This window comes from Saccopteryx leptura, chromosome 2 (genome assembly GCF_036850995.1).
Source record: "Saccopteryx leptura isolate mSacLep1 chromosome 2, mSacLep1_pri_phased_curated, whole genome shotgun sequence".
Taxonomy (NCBI): Eukaryota; Metazoa; Chordata; class Mammalia; order Chiroptera; family Emballonuridae; genus Saccopteryx; species Saccopteryx leptura.
In genome coordinates, this window is record NC_089504.1 from 323,821,391 (window position 1) to 323,841,685 (window position 20,295).

The following is a 20,295-nucleotide window of genomic DNA, read 5'->3' on the forward strand; positions in this document are numbered from 1 at the left end:
CGCTCGAACCAGTATAGCTACTGGCTGCAAGCAGGGAAGAGAGAGATGAGGGAGAGGGAAAGGGAGCAAAGCAGATGGTTGCTTTTCATGTGTGTGCCCTGACCGGGTAGTAAATCCAGAAGTTCATATGCTGGACTGACACTCTGTCCACTGAGCAAACTGGCCAGGGCTTAAGTAAGTAGTCCTCTTTTTTAAATTCAGTGAGATGAGGGGAGGCAGAGACAGACTCCCTCATGCGCCCCGACCGGGATTTACAGGGCAAGCTCACTAGGGGGCGATGCTCTGTCGTAGCTCCATTGCTCAGCAACTGAGCTCTTAGCACATGAGGCAGAGGTCATGGTACCATCCTTTGCACCTGGGGCTAACTCGTTCCAATTGAGCCATTGCTGCAGGAAGGGAAGAGAGAGAGAAGCAAGAGGGGCAGGGGTGGAGGAGCAGATGGGTGCTCCTCCTGTGTATCCTGACTGGGAACTGAACCCAGGACATCCACACTCCGGGCTGATGCTCTACCACTGAGCCAACCAGCTAGAGCCTAGTAAGTTGCCTTGATTACTGTCCCACATCATTCAGTTTACTATTAAATTTTTGTAAATGCCACCTGCATAATATATCTATCCCAAATCCTTCAATCTCATATCTACCATCCCATAATCACCTCTCAGCTAAGATACTGTAATAGCCTCATACCACGGCTCTGCTTCTACTCCTGCCTTTTTCCTATAACCTGTTCTGACTTTGAAGCTGGGATTCTTTTATTTTATTTTATTTTATTTTATTTATTATTATTTTTTTAGTGTGAGAGGGAGATAAAGGGGTGGGGACAGACAGGGAGAAACAGGACGGGAGAGAGCTGAGAAGCATCAGTTTTTCGAAGTGATACTTTAATTGTTCATTGATTGCTCCAGCTGGAATCATCTTTTAAACACATAAATAGATGGTCTCTTATTTAAAATCCTCCATTTAAAACCTTCCCATTGTACTCTGAATAGAATCCACATTTCTCATCCTGGTTAACATCTAATTCTTGCTTATCACTCTAACATTGTTCATACCGTTATGCCTTTTTGCCCATTGTGTTGCAACTACATGGTTTTCTTTTACATCCTTAAATGAGGATAATTTGTTAACCACTTCAGAATCTTTGCATGATTTTTTCTGATCTTCCTGACTCTGTACATTTTGCCTTCAATTGTTAGAATAAGTGTCCCTCTGAGAGCTTTCTTGCTATTCAAATTAAGTAGCAGTTAGCTTACATTAACCTAATTTAGTTTTATTATAGCTCTTATTACTACATATTCTCTTGTTCATGTATTTGTTTCTAAATTTCTTTCTTTCTCCCTTTAGTAGAATGTAATTTCCATGAGAATAAGGGCCTTGCCTATTTTATTTATTGCTGTATTTCTGCTACCTAGTATAGTATCTGGTGTAATAATAGGCATTTAAGCACTTACTGAATGTATACATGTGTATGTATATTAATAGAATAGTTATATATTTTCTAGTAATTCTTTTTGTGTTAATGTGTAACTTTAATTTTTTATTAGATTGTTTTGTATTTCGTTTTATTGCATTTGGGATGTGCTGTTAAGACACAGCTTTCATTTGGAGAAACAGTCAAGTAAAGCAATGTGAATCCATAAAACACAATTGGAAATCACATGCATATTTTTCTTTTTTGAATAAAAGCTTGCTTTTTAGCTATGTAAATGCTTACTTGGCAATATGAGATAGGCATGCTTTTGCAAAAGATGTCTAAAGCTACATTTGTCTGAAGAGCTACAAGGAATGCAGTTAACATCCTCAATTCTCTGTTCTATGAAAACGGTGCACAAAGAATGATACTGGTTGGTAGAATTGTTATATGTTATTTCAGTTGGTTAGAAGCAAACTCAGAACATCTTGTGGAACGGGATTACGAATCATCCTGTAAAATATGGAGTGGAAGTGAAATGCTCTTAAATTTACACAAAATGGGCATCACCACTGCTACTTTTCCCATTTTGCAGGTAAGATTTATTTTCTTACTGTGGAAATGCATTTAGTGAATTAGAAATGATTAATAGTGAAAAAACTTATTCAGGATAAAAATAACATAGCAATTTAATTCTTTTTAAATTTTATTATGTAAGTTTGATAATCATATATGTGGTGACATAAATTATGAATGAAAAAGTAGCATTATTTAGTTTGAAGGAAATGAAGCTTAAAGGAATAAATTGTTTGCTCAAAGATAAAAAGTCAATAATTTTAGGTTTTAAATTTATTTTGTCAATTGTAAAAGTTAAAAATTTGGAAAAATAAAAAGATAAATTCATATTTTGTTCTTCTAATTTAGAGGTTATAAACCTGGGTTGATGGAGATCATAAGGGGGCTATGAGCTATTGTGAACATTATGAAATTGTATGCAAAATGGAACGAGTATGTACTTTTGTGTATTTTTCTGAATAGAGGTTTTATGACATGTTTTCTCAAAGAGGTTCTTTTTTTCCAGATGAGAATGTTTTTTTTTTCATTTTTTCTTAATTATGTATTTAAGAGTTTATTTAAAAAAATTTTTTTAATGAGAGAGAGACAAAGGGACACAGGGACAGATAGACAGGAAGAGAGATGAGAAGCATCAACTCATAGTTGTGGCACCTTATTTGTTCATTGATTGCTTTCTCCTTTGTGACTTGATTGGGGGCTCCAACTGAAGAAGTAACCCTTGCTCAAGCCAATGACCTTGGGCTGCAAGCCATTGACCTTTGGACTCAAGCCAACGACCATGGGGTCATGTGTATGATCCCATGCTGCTCAAGCCAGTGACCCATGCTCAAGCCAGATGAGCTTTCACTCAAACTGACGACCTTGTGCTCAGGCCAACAACCTTGCAGTTTGGAACTTGGGTCCTCAAGATCCCAGGCCGACACTCTATCCACTGCACTACCACCGGGTTAGGGAAGAAGTGTTTAATTTTTAGAATGCTTATTTTAGATTTACAGAAAAATTAGCAGAAAGGACAATACTCATATGCTAATCCCCCTAATGAACATCCCTACACACGGATACTACTATTTTTCCTATTTAACATAGTGCAATAGTACAGTGCTTTAATACAGTTGAACCAATATTGTTACATTGTAAACTAAAGTCTATAGTTTACATTATGATACACTCTTTGTGTTGTATAGTTCTATGACTTGATAAAAACATAGATATGTATCTACCAATATAGTATCATACAGAATTTTGCACTGCCTTAAAGGTTTTTTGTGCTGCACTTACTTATTTCTTCACTACACCTCATTTCCCTTATTAAATCCCCCTGGGAACTACTGACTATATTTTGTGTTTTCCAAAATGTCTTGTATTTGAAATCATATGATATGTGGTCTTTATACACAGGCTTCTTTCCCTTAACAGTATGCATTTAAAGGTCCTTATGTGTCTTTTTGTACCTTGATAGCTTGTTACTTTTTTTTTTTTTTTTTTTTTTTTTATAATTTTATTTTTTTAATGGGGTGACATCAATAAATCAGGATACATATATTCAAAGATAACAAGTCCAGGTTATCTTGTCGTTCAATTAAATTGCATACCCACCACCCAAAGTCAGATTGTCCTCTGTCACCTTCTATCTTGTTTTCTTTGTGCCCCTCCCCACCCCCTATCCCTCTCCCATTCCCCCCTCCCCCCCGTAACCACCACACTCTTATAAATGTCTCTTAGTTTCACTATTATGTCCCACCTACGTATGGAATAATACAGTTCCTGTTTTTTTCTGATTTACTTATTTCGCTTCGTATCATGTTATCAAGATCCCACCATTTTGCTGTAAATGTTCCGATGTCATCATTTCTTATGGCTGAGTAGTATTCCATTAGCTTGTTACTTTTTATTGCTGAACAATATTCATTGTATATATGTACCACAGTTGTTTATCCATTCTACTACTAAAGAATATATTGGTGGCTTCCAAGTTTTTGCAATTATGAATAGTGCCGCTATAAACATTTGTGTGCATGTTTTTATGTAAACATGCTTTCTTCTCATTTGGGTAAACATTAGGAGCATGTTTGCTGGATTTTATGGTAAGACTAAGTTTAGCTTTTCAAGAAACTGCTAAACTGTCTTCCAGAGTACCATTTTAGATTCCTACCAGCAGTGAATGAGAGTTTCTGTTGTTCCTTTCAGATCTTTAGCCTGCCTGCCTGCCTACGTGCCTACCTCCCTCCTTCCCTTCCGCTCTCCCTCCCTCCTTTCCTCCCTTCCTTCTTTCTTTACAGAGAGAGGAGTGGGGACAGGGAGAAGTATTAACTCAAAGCTGCTTCACTTGAGTTGTTCATTCGTTGCTTGTCATATGTGCCTTGACCAGGCAAGCCCAGGGTTTTGAACTGGCAACCTCAGCATTCTGGGTTGATAATCTTATGTACTGCACCACTGCAGGCCAGGCATACCTGCCTTTCAATTGGGTTTGTTTTCTGGTTGAGTTTTAAGAATTCTTTGCATACTTTGTTACAAGTTATTCATCAAATATGTGTTACAAATATAATTTCCCAGCCTGTGGCTTGTCTTTTTATTCTATTGACAGCACATCTTTCACACTTTTTAGTTTTAAGTGTTTAGTTTTCATAAAGTTCAACTTACGGATTTTTTTTCTTTGATGCTTCTGATGCTGCATCTTAAATCTCATCACCAAACTCCAAGTCACCTAGATTTTCTTCTAGAAATTTTATAGTTTGACATTTTACATTTAAGTCTGTGATGGATTCTGAGTTAATTTTTGTGAAGGCTGTAAGGTCTAGGTCTAGATTAATTTCTTTGTATGTAGATGTTTGTTCTTTCAGCGCTATTTATTGAAGAGACTAGTTTTGCTCCATTTTATTGCTTTTTCTCTTTGTCAAAAATCAACTGGCAGTATTTATATGAGTCTGTTTCTGGGCTCTATTCTTTTCCATGGATCTATTTTTTCCTTCATCAGTATCACATTGTCTTGATTACTATAGCTTTATGATAAGTCTTAAAGTCAGGCAGTGTCAGCCCTCTGACTTGGTTCTTCTAAAATTGTGTTGGCTATTATGTGTTTGTCTTTCTATACAAACTTTGATAAGTTTGTCAATATCCACAAAATAACTTACTTGGATTTTGTTTGGGATTAAATTGAACCTATAAATCAAGGTAAGAAGAACATTTGAACAGTACCGAGTCTTTCTATTCCCTGAACATGGAGTATTTCTCCATTTATTTATATTTTCTTTGATTTTTTAAAATCAGAGTTTTATAGTTTTCCTTACAGATTTAAAGAGGTTTCTGATCTCAGAAAGATAACAACTGTTGCCAACATAATCACAACTAATATTTTGGGAATATAAGTATTTAAATAAATATTTTAATCAAACTATTCTTATAATTTTGCCCTGCATTTTAAAAATTAATGTATTATAAATATTTTTCCATACTGTGACATCTTTTTATGATTTTTTTCATAAATGTTTTGCATTTTAAAGATTATTCATAACAACAGTAAAATAGATAAATTGTGGGATAATTCATATAGTGGGCAACTACATTGCAATTAAAAAAAGAACCACTGTCACTACACCGTATGAGTGAATGTTATAGACATAATGTTGAATAAAAGGAACCAGACACAAAGAGTACAAACTATGCTTTTATTTTTATGAAATTTAAGAACAGACAAACATAATTATGCTAGTAGATGTCAGAATACTGGTTACCATGGTGTAGGGGTAAGGAGCAGTCTGTGCTGGGAAGGAGTGAAAGGGACCCATCTGGATTCAAGAAATATTTTGTATCCTGAATGAGTGTTAGTTACATGGGGGTTAAGGGGTGTGTATATGTGATTGGTGAGCTATATAAACAAGATTAGTGCTCTCCATATATTAGTTTTTTTGTTTTTTTTTTCCTGAAGTTGGAAACGGGAAGGCAGTCACACAGACTCCCACATGCGCCCGACCGGGATCCACCTGACTTGCCCACCAGGGGGCGATGCTCTGCCCATCTTGGGGCGTCGCTCTGCCACAATCACAGCCATTCTAGCGCCTGAGGCAGAGGCCACAGAGCCTTCCTCAGCGCCGGGGCCAACTTTGCTCCAATGGAGCCTTGGCTGCAGGAGGGGAGGAGAGAGACAGAGAGGAAGGAGAGGGGGAGGGGTGGAGAAGCAGATGGGCGCTTCTCCTGTGTGCCCTGGCCGGGAATCGAACCCGGGACTCCTGCACGCCAGGCCGACGCTCTACCACTGAGCCAACTGGCCAGGGCCTCTATATATTAGTTTCTAATAAAAAGTATACAAATAAAATATGTCAAAAGAAAAAAATTTGAAAAATACAGAAAGTTACAAAAGAAAATAAAGACTCATAAGCCTAAAGATGATTCACTTTTGGATTTGTTTACCTATGCCTTTTGTGCATATATTAGCTTTAAATATATTTCCCATATAATAGATTTTTATTTGTAACCTCTTTTTATTAAAAATAAAAAGCTTCAATGTAGCATTTTTATCCTTGCACATATTTGATTAATCTGGTATTTGGAAATATAGGTTTTTGCAGAATAAGAAACAGTTCTGATTTGAACATCCTTGAAAATGTATCTTTGGCTATATCACTGACTATTTTCTTTACATATTCAAAATAATAATTCTTTATTGCTATTGCATTGAATGTATATTCTTATGTGTATGGCTTATAGTATATTTCAAAAGATTTTTATTTTAGTGCATTCAAATTTATCAGTTTTTTAAATGAATTGTCATATTTGAGTTTTATTTCAGCTATCTTTCCTTATCTTGTGCTATATTTTCTTCTAAAAGTGCTGAAGTACTCTTTTTTTAAGATTTTATTTATTGATTTTACAGAGAGAGGAGAGGGGATGGGGAGCAAGAAGTATCAACTCAGTTGTTTTATTTTAGTTGTTCATTGCTTGCTTCTTATATCTTGACCAGATCAACTCAGTTGTTTTATTTTAGTTGTTCATTGCTTGCTTGTTATATCTTGACCAGGCCAGCCTAGGGTTTCGAACTGGCGACCTCAGTATTCCGCATCAGCACTCTATTCACTGTGCCATCACAGGCCAGGCTAAAGTATTGTATTTTTTTATAAAGATTTTCAATCAGTGTGTGACTCATTTTTGTTTATCTTGTGATATAAGTGATCCATGTAATTTTCTGTATGGATAGTGAATTTTCTTATCATCATTTACTAAATAATCTGTCCTTTCCCTCTATTTATAGTGCCATTTCTGTCACATATCTAATTTTTATTTAGGTGTGAATTTATTTCTGGACTGTACTCTATTTAATGATTCTGTTTGAACTGTCATATCTGTTAATTACTGTTAGAAAAATGTAGATTATCTGCCAGGGTATATCATCACTTTGTTCTTTTCCTTTGGAATGATCTTGGCTATTCTTGGACTTTGTTTGCCATTTGAATTTTAGAATTACCTTTGAGTCATTCTTTTAATTTTGTTTGTAGTATAGTCATATTGTAAGCATCAGAGTACTCTGAAAATAATTTAGGCATTTAGGTAGCATATCAACTCTTTTACCCTTTTTGAAGAAACCATTTAGTAGATACATTTTTATGTAGTTCATTACTTTTTTTGGTCTTTTTCTGAAGTTGGAAACAGGGAGGCAGTCAGACAGACGCCCGCATGCGCCTGACCGGGATTCACCCACCCGACATGCCCACCAGTGGGCGATGCTCTGTTGCAACCAGAGCCATTCTAGCGCCTGAGGCAGAGGCCATAGAGCCATCCTCAGCGACCGGGCCAACTTTGCTCCAATGGAGCTTTGGCTGTGGGAGGGGAAGAGAGAGACAGAGAGGAAGGAGAGGGGGAAGGGTGGAGAAGCAGATGGGCGCTTCTCCTGTGTGCCCTGGCCGGGAATCAAACCCGGGACTCCTGCACGCCAGGCCAATGCTCTACCACTGAGCCAACTGGCCAGGGCTGTAGTTCATTACTTTTTAAGAGAACTAAATAATACCCTGATTGCCAAAAGAAGTAATGAACCTTCTAAATGTATAATTTTATTAAAGGTCTTTGAAGAAAATTTGGGAATATGTGGGAACCTAAAGTATATTGTTAGCACTTGTGTATTAATAATGTTTGTTTAAAATTTCAGTGTATATTTCATTTGGGTTTCATTATAGTTTTGAGAAATTTGTTTTACTCCTTTACCCCTCTCCCCCAGTATACCTAATATTGTAATTTCTTATAGGGACATTTTTCTGCTGTACTTCAAAAAGAAGAAAAGGCCTTATCAATTCATGGTAAAGAGGAGGCAATAGAAGTACCTATTATTAGTGCTTCAACTCAAATAATGCTCAAAGGACTTTTTATGGTGCTTGACTATCTTTTTAGGGAAAATAGCAGGTAAATGAAGCTATCTGATCTGTATGTGTTCTCTTAAAAACATTAAGCCTTCTTGGGTGTTAGCATGTTTGATACATTCTTATTTTGTATGAGTACATAGGATAATCATAAACAAGTGGTATAAATATTGCTCTTACTGGCACAGATTCAGATTAATTGAAATTAGTCCTTATTAATGGAGATTAGTATTTAAATCAATAAATACACTAATTCAGCATTAAATTTATAGTTCTCTAGGATTATAAGTATTAAAGTTAAGCATTTAAGTTTTCTCATAATTATAGTTCACATGTTTCTTCCATTATTAGAAAGTCTAGTTTTCTTCTTATTATATAAAGCCTTTATTTAATGAATTGTGGAAAATGGAAAGAAACTTCCTCCATACTACACCTTGTTAAATTATAGTGCCTGTTTCCAGGGTTGTTTTTTTTTAATTGTGGCAATGTGTATACAACAAAATTTATCATCTTAACCATTTTTTTTTAGTTAGAGAGAGAAACAGAGAGAGGGATGGACATACAGGAAGGGAAGAGAGATGAGAAGCATCAATTCTTTGTTGCAGCACCTTAGTTGTTCATTGATTGCTTTCTTATATGTGCCTTGACTGGGGGTCTAGGGGACACTACAGCAGAGTGAGTGACCCCTTGTTCAAGCCAGCGATCTTTGGGCTCAAGCCAGAGACCATGAGATTATGTCTATGATCCCATGCTTAAGTCAGCAACCCTGTGCTCAAGCCAGATAAGCCTGTGCTCAAGCTGGTGGCCTTGGGGTTTCAAACGTGAGTCCTATGTCTCCCAGTCCACTGCATCACCTCCTGGTCAGGCCAACCTAACCTGTTAAAAAATTTTTTTTTCCTGAGGTGAGAGGTAGGGAGGCAGAGAGACAGACTCCCGCATGTGCCCGACTGGGATCCACCCGGTATGCCCATTAGGGGGCGGTTCTCTGTCCATCTGGAGCATTTCTCTATTGCAACCAGAGCCATTCTGGTGCCTGAGGTGGAGGCCATGGAGCCATCCTCTGTGCCCAGGCTAACTTTTGCTCCGATGGAGCCTTGGCTGCGGGAGGGAAAGAGAGAGAGAGAAAAGAGAGGAGGAAGGGTGGAGAAGCAGATGGGCACTTCTTCTGTGTGCCCAGGCCAGGAATCGAACCTGGGACTTCCACACACTGGACCGACGCTCTAGCATTGGCCAGGGCCCATCTTAACCATTTTTAAGTGTATATTTCAGTAACATTAAGTAGATTCACATTTTTATGCATCTATCACCACTAACTTTCCAGAACTTTTTCATTGTCCTAAACAGGAACTCTATACCCATGAAACAAATATACTGCTCCCAAAAATTAAGGGATATTTTATAGCTTCATATTCATTTTGAAATATCTCCTAATTCTACTAAAAAAAAGTAGGGGGTATTTTATAGCTTTATATTCATTTTGAAATATCCCCTAATTTTTATGAGCAGTATATATCTCATTTTCTTCTCATCATGGACTCTAGTAACCTCTATTCTACTTTCATCTCTGTGAGCTTGCCCTTTCTTGGTATCATATAACTGGAACCGTATATATAAGATCTACCGGAAAGTTATGTCCGTTTTTGGAATAAAACAAAATACATATTTTTCTTACCATCAATAAACTTTATTAAATAATATAATTGCCATTATTATTAATGATTTCTTGCCAGCGTGAGGGTAATTTGTATATCCCATTTTTGAAAAATGTTTTATCTTTTGATGTGAAAAATTGAACCAGTGCTTGTTTGATATCTTCTTCATTTTTGAATTTTTTGCCCTTCAGAAAATTTTGTAAGGACAAAAACAAGTGATAGTCGGAGGGTGCTAAGTTCGGGGAATATGGTGGATGCGACAGACATGCTTCTGTAGCGTTTCTTCCTTGTTGAAATTCGTAAAAATTACAGTGGCGTAAATGAACTTTATCAGTAGCTATGGGTACACTATCGCTTCACACATAAGACTAGCGTGAATCAACTTTGTTTTAGTTAATTTGCTACTTCAGTATGTATACATTAAGTGATAAAAATAGAGAGGCACACATGCGCCAAATAAACATGTGCTTACATGTCAAAATTTGTGATAGAAACGGACAGAACTTTCCGGTAGACCTTATATTTGTTCTTTTCTGTCTGGCTTATTTCACTTCTCAAGGTTCATCCATATGTTATTATCTTTATGGCTGAATAATATTCTATTGTATGTATATACCACATTTTATTCATTCCTATGTTGTACATTTGGATTGTACATTTTGCCTGTGGTGAATAATGCTGCAGGAACATTTATGTACAAAGTACCATATTGAGTCTATGCTTTCAGTTCTTCTGGATACATACCTAGCAGTGGATTTGTAGGATCTTATCATAATTCTGTATCTGAATTTCTGAGGAACCAACATACTGTTTTTCACAGCAGCTGCACATTCTGGATTCTCATAGTTATGCACAAGTCTTCCAGTTTTTCCACATCCATGCCAACACTTGTTTTCTTTTTTAATAATAGCTATCTTGGTATAGTGGTATCTTTTATGGTTTTGGCTTATAGTCTCCTAATGGCTACAGATGTTAAGCATCTTATTATGTACTTATTGTCCATTTGTATGTCTTTATTGTAGAAATATGTATTCAAATCCTTTGCTCATTTTTGAATTGGGATTTCTCGTTGAGTTGAAGTTATTTATATAATCTGCATGTTAATCCTGTATCAAATACATGCTTTACAGATATTTTTTCCCATTCTGTGGATTGTCTTCTCACTCTTGATAATTTCCTTTGATATACAAAAAATTTAAAATTTTGATGAAGTCCAATTTATTTATTTTTTCTTTGCTACTTAATCTTTTGGAATATCTCAGAAATGTAGTTAAACCTAACATCATGAAGATTTGCCCCTATGTTTTCTTCTAAGGGTTTTATAGTTTTTAGCTCTCAAAATTTTTATAAAATTCTGATCTCTCTAAGGGTGAAATTAACCATCAATATTCTGAGGACATGGTAGAGAATAACACATTTTATTCTGTTTAAGCTTAGGTGTTTATACCCTCTTATTGAAAGAAATTGTAAAATGATGCAGTTATTTAGGTTATGTGGTTCATTGCCTTTGTTGAAAGTAGATAAAGGCTGAGACCCAGATTTTTTTCTTATTTATTTATTTATTTATTATTTTTTTCCCAAGTAAGAGGAGGGGAGATAGACTCCTGCATGTGCCCCAACTGGGATTCCCCCAGCAACGGCCTTCTGGGGTGGATGGCCCATCTGGAGCCATGTTCACAACAAAGCTATTTTCAACAACTAAGGCAGAGGCTCCACAGAGCCATCCTCAGGAACTGGGGCTGCTGCACTGAACCAGTCGAGCCATGGCTGCAGGAGGGATAAAGAGAGAGGGGAGAGAAGGGGGAGGGGTGGAGAAGCAGATGGTCCCTTCTCCTGTATGCCCTGACCAGGAGATGAACCCTGGACATTCACATGCCAGACCGACGCTCTACTACTGAGCCAGCCAGCCAGCCAGGACAAGACCCAGATTTTAATAGAACTTAAAATTTTTATAATTTGTCTCCTAAACTTTTTAAACTTTCAGTAAAAATTGTCTTTTTCAAAACTCACATAATAAAAATGTATGAACCACATTTTAGTTTCTTTAACAATAACCCAGTTATCTGTTTTGTAACTAATGATGTAATAGAGTGCAAAGAGCTCTGGACTAGGAGTTGGAAGGCTTGGATTTTAATTCTGGCTCTGCCGTGATCTTTGTAGTGTTTGAACATGAGGAGAAGTGGTAAAGGCTGAATGGTTAGATGATATCTAATGTCTGTAAGAGGGTGTTGCTTCTAAGACTTAAGGGGTTATTTTCTACACTGCTCACAAAAATTAGAGGATATTTTATTGCTTCATATTCACTTTGAAATATCTCCTAATTTTTGTGAGCAGTATATTCGAAGTACTGAACTTAATTAGTGGTGGGTGTTTTGTGGGGCACATGTTATCTTTGAGAGGGAAGATACCAGGACTCTCAATTTAATTGTAATAGAATCAGTTTTTATGTTTTATGTAGCTGGGACATTATATGTTTTATAAAGTTTTGCCATTTAATTACCATTTTACTTTTATTTAGGTTTGCAGATGATTATAAAATTGCTATTCAACAGACTTATTCTTGGATAAATCAAACTGATACTTCAGATAAAAATGGGCTCTTTGTTCTACCAAAAAATAAGAAACGTTCACGACAGAAAACTGCTGTTCATGTGCTAAACTTTTGGTGCTTAAATCCAGCTGTGGTAAGCTGATTGTTACATATGAAAATTCTGTCTTCCAACTCAGTACAAAAAATTAAAACAATGTGTTTGACTCTTTTAAAGATGATTTTTTTATATCTAATGTTGTTTCCTTTTAGGCCTTTTCAGATATTAATGGCAAAGTGTGGACAATTGTTTTGACATCTGGGACATTATCACCAATGAAATCCTTTTCATCAGAACTTGGTGTTACATTTACTATTCAACTGGAAGCTAATCATGTCATTAATAACTCACAGGTTAGGTGTTTTTTTCTTTTTCCTTTTTTTTTGAAGGCTTTCAGTCCTTTTACCTCAGTATAATTCTACATAAACAAGTTGGAAGGTACCTAAGTACTAGCAAACAGATCCTGATAGGAATTCAACATCTCAGTTTTAGAATAAAAGAAAATCTGTCAGCTACTTGACAGTGTCAACAAAAAAGAAATACTAGCCCTGGCCGGTTGGCTCAGTGGTAGAGCGTCGGCCTGGCATTCAGGAGTCCTAGGTTCGATTCCCGGCCAGGGCACACAGGAGAAGTGCCCATCTGCTTCTACACCCCTCCCCCTCTCCTTCCTCTCTGTCTCTCTCTTCCCCTCCCGCAGCCAAGGCTCCATTGGAGCAAAGTTGGCCCGGGCGCTGAGGATAGCTCTGTGGCCTCTGCCTCAGGCGCTAGAATGGCTCTGGTTGCAACAGAGTGACGCCCCCAGATGGGCAGAGTATCGCCCCCTGGTGGGCATGCTGGGTGGATCCCGGTCGGGCGCATGCGGGAGTCTGTCTGACTGCCTCCCTGTTTCTAACTTCAGAAAAATACAAAAAAAAAAAAAAAGAAGAAGAAATACTAATAAATGCATCCTTCAACTCACTGAGTAAATATATACACTTTAGATGTATATTTATTGTAATTTCCTCATTTAAATAAATTTTATTGTGTTTTAATGAAAAATAAAAACAAAATTTTACTTCTTTACCATAGTTTCTATTTAATTATTTGTTTATGTGTTTCTCTTTTCCATTAGACTATGGTATATCCTTCTTTTTATGTCCATATTCTTCCACTGTACCTAGATTAATATTTGGCATTAGTTAGTGAGTGTTTAGCACCTGAGTACCTGAAATGAATTAGAAGTACTCTTATAAGTCCTGTGAGTTACGGTTTTGATTTCATAACAATGCCATTTAAATGTTATGTTAATTTTTCCTAGGAATGTTTCAACTATCGTTTTTCAGTCTATCTTCTGTTTCTTTTTATGAAGTAATTTAAAGTGGCTAGCTACATGTTTAACACCACCTCTGTGCCTACACTATTTTAATTCTGTTTTGAAGATGTAGAAGTGTATTTGTGGGGACATTTATGTTTCTCACAGTTACTTGGGAGATACTGCTGGCAGTTAGTAGTCGAGTGCCTGAATGATAAGCTCTTATATAAGAATTGTGACTTCCAAAATACCAGAGTGCTCCTGTTTCACAAACATTGCTATAAACAATAGCGAAAGAAAAATATGTTTCACATTTTAAAATTGCTTTAAGGCTTGAATAAATATAGGAAATTATTAATAAATTCAGTGTGTACGAACCTATAATAACATAACCTCTGGTGTCCTCAGCCTAGTGCATAAAAGTTCATTTAACCTGTAATGTCACTGAATTATTATAATAATAACACTAGTTCAGCTGAATTGTTACAGTAATATTTTCCCCTAACTTTTTAAACTTTTAAAAAATTTTTAATTGGATAAAATACACATAATGTAAAATTTATCATCGTAACCATTTTTAAGCATACAGTTCAGTCTTGTTAAGTATATTCCCATAGCCTGACCAACTGGTGGTTCAGTGGATAGAGCGTCAGACTATGAGTGTGGGCTCATCTGGTTTGAGCAAGGCTCACCAGTGGGAACCCAAGGTCACTGGCTTGAGCAAGGGGTCACTCAGTCTGCTGTAGCCCCCCCGCTTCTGCTGGTCAAGGCACATATGAAAAGCAATCAATGAACAACTAAGGTGCTGCAATGAAGAATTGATGCTTCTCATCTCTCTCCCTTCCTGTCTGTCCCTATCCCTCTCTCTCTCTCTTTCTTGCAAAAAAAAAAGTATATTCACATAGTTGTACAACTAAACTCTAGAACTTTTTCATCTTGCAAAACAAATTCTCCTCCCATTAAACAATTCCCTGTTCCCATTTCCTCTTAGCCCCTGATAACTACCAATCTGTAGTATGTTTTTATGAATTTATTCTCTAGATACCCCATATAAGTAGAATCATAATGTATTTTCCTTTTTGTGATTAGCTTATTTTACTTAGCCTGATGTCTTTTTCCAGGTTTATTTATATTGTGGCAAAATCAGAATTTACTTATTTTTTAAGGATGAATAATTAATATTTCATTGTATATATATACTGCTCACAAAAATTAGAGGATATTTCAAAATGAATATGAAGCAATAAAAAAGAATCATTTTTTAAATTAAACAAGAATATCAGAAAAGCAAACAATTCAAAGAAAGTTGTGCAATTATGCAAATGAAATGCAAACTCAGTTATCGTGATTGAGTAGCAAGCATGTCAAACTGGAGGAGAGTGCCACAGACTGACTGCTCAGTAGGGTGTGGTCACCCAAGACTGCCAAAACCCACTGACAGCAATGGGGCATGGACAGGATCCGACTGTCCCGCAGTTGTTGTGGGATCCTCTGCCACTCTTGCTCCAGGGCAACGTGCAGCTCAAGAAGTGTTGTGGGAGGCATTGGACGGTTTGCCGGACGTCTTCCCAGTGCATCCCAAGCATGTCCAATGGGATTCAGGTCTGGAGAATGTGAAGGCCAGTTCATGTGTTCGATCCCTGCCTCCTAAAGCATGTTGTTGACGAGATGCACATGGTGGGCCTTGCATTATCATCCATGAAAAGAAAGTTGTTTCCAACTGCTCCAGCATAGGGTGCCACTATAGGGTGCAGGACCTCATCTCGATATCTGACAGCAATCAGCGATCTGTTTCTGATGATGTGGAGGTCAGTACGACCACCAATGCTGATGCCAGCCCACACCATGATTCTACCACCACTGAAGGACTCCCTTTCTTGCATGAAGTGTGGATTCTCCCGTGTTCCTCGTTCATGCCAGATCAGGAGACGATGATTTTCAGATTGAACTGTGACTCATTGAAGAAGAGGACAGTTGACCACTCATCACGGGTCCAATGATGATGCTCATCAGCCCACCTTCTACAGGTTCTATGATATTCAGCAGATAACGGAATGCATACCATTGTTCTCCAGGCATGCATATCTGTCGTCTAGTGGCAGCAAGAAACTGTCCCTGCAGCTCTGTTGCATTGCTGCGCCTGTTCCTTCTTACCAATAAGGCCAGGTAGTGGCCATCTCTTGCTGTTGTGGCAGATGGGTGACCCTGCCCTCATCTTCTTCATACTATGCCAGTCTCTTGAAAGCTATTCCACAGTTTGCTAATCACGCTTTGGGATGTTCCAAGTGCTGTTGCCACTGTCATCTATGTTTGACCAGCTTCAAGACGTCCTATGGCTCTCCAGGCTTCACATTTGGGCAGATCGTGTTGCAGGGGCATTGCAAGGGCTGGGAAATTGCAGCAGTGCACTTTCAAGATCAGGAAACGTGCAGATGCTCCAGTACTTTCAGCCTTTTGTATAGTGCATTTTCACCAATGAAATAAAAGTTGATTTTGCATCTCATTTGCATAATCAAACAACTCTTTGACTTGTTTGCTTTTCTGATGTTCTTGTTTTATTAAAAACAAATGCTTCTTTTTTTTATCGCTTATTCATTTTGAAATATCCCCTAATTTTTGTGAGCACATTTTTGTATCACATTTTGTTTGTTCATTCTTTTGTTGATTCTCCAAGATTTTTATTTTAAAAATTATAAACTTTAGAAATTTATGTAGTGAACATCTTACACTCTTTACTTAGACATATCGTTAACATTTTGCATATGTATATATATGAGAGACAAGAATATTGCAAAATGTTTAAAATTACATATGTGTGTGCAATATATACGTAATATGTATGTAATACTTATATGGCACACTTTTGGATAAACTATTAAGTTATTTGTAATCATCATGGCACTTTGCCCTTAGTTTAGCATGTCTCTTCTGAGAACAAGCATGCAATCCTTAATAACCACAATGCCATGATCATACCCAAGAAATTTAATATTGATACAGTAGAGTCAATATTTATATTTCTCCGGTTACTTTCTTTTTTTTTCTTTTTTTTGTATTTTTCTGAAGCTGGAAACGGGGAGAGACAGTCAGACAGACTCCCGCATGCGCCCGACCGGGATCCACCCGGCACGCCCACCAGGGGCGATGCTCTGCCCACCAGGGGGCGATGCTCTGCCCCTCCGGGGCGTCGCTCTGCCGCGACCAGAGCCACTCTAGCGCCTGGGGCAGAGGCCAGGGAGCCATCCCCAGCGCCCGGGCCATCCTTGCTCCAATGGAGCCTTGGCTGCGGGAGGGGAAGAGAGAGACAGAGAGGAAGGGGGGGGTGGAGAAGCAAATGGGCACTTCTCCTATGTGCCCTGGCCGGGAATCGAACCCGGGTCCCCCGCACGCCAGGCCGACGCTCTACCGGCCAGGGCCACTCCGGTTACTTTCAAAATGCCTTTTAGCCTGTTTATTTTTCTTAGTCTTAATCCAGGATCCAAACAGGTATTATATATTGCATTTGGTTTTCATGTCTCTTTAGTCTTTAAAATAATTTTATTTTGCCCTTTGTTTTTGTCTTTCTGACATTTTATAAAGAATTTAAGTCACCAGTTTTCTTGAGGAATGGTTTATAAACTTTATTTATCAAGGTTCCTCATGAGAAGATTCAGGTTAAACAGTTTGGTAACAATACTATACAGGTGGTATTGTTACATTTCATTGCATTGTACCAGGAAGCATAATATGTTTTTCATATTACTAGTTGATCATTTAAGTAGTAGTTGGTTAATGTGGTGTCTGTCAGATGTCATCTTGCAAAATGTACTTTAATCTCACACGTTATTTCAAAATATATTACTACTACATTTTTCAATGATCTGAAGTGTTTGTATTGTCTGTAGGTTGCTAATAAAGTTTTTTCTCTTAATCAAATTAACTGCATTAAGGCTAGATCTATATGAATTAGAGGAATTGCATGAAACTAAAATTCGGTGAGTTTTTTTTTATGACTGTAGATCTTTGAGCATTAGTGAATTTGTGAAAGAGTAGTTTCTGTCATTATTAAGTCTTAGAAACTTGCATAGTGAATCGTGCTAGCCCTCATCTCTAATAGTTTGGAGCTATTTCTGTTTTATCCATTTCATTTGCTAATAACATCATCCAACAAAATTTTGTTACATGCTTAATCATGCAAAGTATTTAGGGAATAGATAAGTGAAACCCTTTTTGCTTTCACCCTGGGAGAATTCAATGATCTGCCTAAAAGTAAAACTGCTATAAATTAAAATCTACATATAATTACATAAAGGTAATAGAAAAAATATTAAAAATAAATGTCTTCTAAACTTGTTGCTTGATCTTTTGACATGTATGTAATTAACACTCCCAACTAAATGCTAATTTGCCTACTTAGTTTAGGCATAACTCTAATACTGATATATTTATATTCTAGGTTTGGGTTGGCACCATTGGGTCGGGCCCCAAAGGTCGGAATCTCTGTGCTACCTTCCAGCACATAGAAACATTTGAGTTCCAAGACGAAGTGGGAGCACTTTTGTTATCTGTGTGCCAGACTGTGAGCCAAGGAATTTTGTGTTTCTTGCCATCTTATAAGGTAGGGGAATATTTATTGTTTCTTTTACCTTTAAAAATTCATGTGGAATTACCATGATAAGCTTCCTAGAGTCAGAAACAACAGGGGAATTATAGTTTTCTAAACATCATATATTGTTTTACTTATTTATTGATTAAAGCACTGCCTGTTCTATGACTGTTTTATTTGACAGTCTAAAAGTCTAAAAAAGGTTTCAAACAATGTTAGTTATATAAGAAGACTCTGTGTGGGATTTTTATTCTTAGGGGCAGCTTGATATTTTCATAGTTAAAAGGAAAAGGAGCGCCTGACCTGTGGTGGTGCAGTGGATAAAGCATCGACCTGGAATGCTGAGGTCGCCGGTTCAAAACCCTGGACTTGCCTGGTCAAGGCACATATGGGAGTTGATGCTTCCTGCTCCTCCCCCCTTCTCTCTCTCTCTCTCTCTCTCCTCTCTCTCTCTAATAAAAATAAATAAATAAAATCTAAAAAAAAAAAAAAAAGTAAATTAAAGGAAAAGGAGCAGTCTTTTTCACTTTAATAAATTACACTTTTGAAAGTTTCAGTAATCTGAATCTAAAGTCAGATTTCTTTGTTGCCTGTTTACGTCATGTATCTGCTAAAAGTGATTTTTTCTCTTGTTTTTAGACTCTCATTTTTTATATTTTCTTGAGTTAAACTGAGTTATTTATTATATTTTAGTCCTAATATTCAAAGAGTTAAGACCGCATATAATTTCTAAAGGTAAATTTTAATGTAGAGAAGTGGCATTTCCTTTTCTTCCCCCCCCCCCGAAGTTATATAAGTAAGGACAATAGTGTAAGTAATATACATATATGAATGGCAATATTGATACTTTTGGCTTTTCTACCATCTTTCCATTACAGTATATACATACATCTGTGGTCTGAATGTGTCCCCCCCCAAATTTTATATATTGAAATCCTAACCCCTAAAGATGATGGTATTAAGCAATGGGGCCTTTGGGAGGTGTTTAAGTCATGAGAATAGAATCCTCATGAATAAGATTAGTGCCGTTATGAAAGAGGTTCCAGAGAGATCCTGTGCCCATTCTACAAAGTGAGAACACAGCAAGAAGTTGCCAGGTATGAACCAGGAAGAGGGCTCTCACCAAATGTGACTGCAATGGTGCCTTGATCTTAGACTTTCCAGCTTCCAGAACCGTGAGCAATAAATTTCTGTTGTTCATAAGCTCTCCAGTCAGAAATATTTTGTTTTAGCAACCTAAATGGGATTGAGAGACATACTTTGTTACCTAGAGATGCAGCAAATTAGTCCTCCTATAGATAACTGATGGAATTGCTTTTAGAAGAAATTTAATCAGGTTGTTTTTTACAAGAGTTTCTAAAAATAAACCAGACATGAACATCTTAAAAATTCTTAATAGAAAGCAATATTTATTTCAGAGTGTAAATATCTACACTAAATAGTTATGTTAAGGAAAACCAATAATGAAGCCTGGAACTAAAGTTAAGAAAATCCAAACATTTTTTAGTACCTTTTTATATTTTCCATCAGTTGTAAAAAGTGAACCAAGAAATGCCCAGTTGAGTATATGACCAGTTTCATTTTTTGCTAGGCTTCAAGGATATGGTAAGAATGATTCTTTTTCTACATGCTAGGAATCAGCTTGGTAAGTTTTTCTTTTTGGTATATAGAGAGGAGAACCAAATCTAATGTAAAGTTATTAAATGAACAATAATATAGCTGTCAGTGAAAAAGTTACAGTGGAAAAAAAAATAGCCTATTGAATGGCACACCATACCTTCTGGTACCAGTGTTCTCAAATGATATAATTTTAATTAGCCAGTTTCAATAGTTTAAAATATATTCTAA

At 36.9% G+C, this 20,295-nt stretch overlaps 1 protein-coding gene across 1 annotated transcript in view; it reads left to right on the plus strand.

Annotated features, from left to right (window-relative positions):
• BRIP1 (BRCA1 interacting helicase 1) overlaps positions 1 to 20,295 on the plus strand; it is a 152,574-nt gene that overhangs the window by 72,384 nt on the left and 59,895 nt on the right. Inside the window, exons 10-14 of the mRNA XM_066363158.1 lie at positions 1,874 to 2,006; positions 8,220 to 8,374; positions 12,502 to 12,667; positions 12,784 to 12,924; positions 18,298 to 18,459. Of these exons, the coding sequence (XP_066219255.1) occupies positions 1,874 to 2,006; positions 8,220 to 8,374; positions 12,502 to 12,667; positions 12,784 to 12,924; positions 18,298 to 18,459 (757 nt within the window). The remainder of the gene's footprint in view (positions 1 to 1,873; positions 2,007 to 8,219; positions 8,375 to 12,501; positions 12,668 to 12,783; positions 12,925 to 18,297; positions 18,460 to 20,295) is intronic.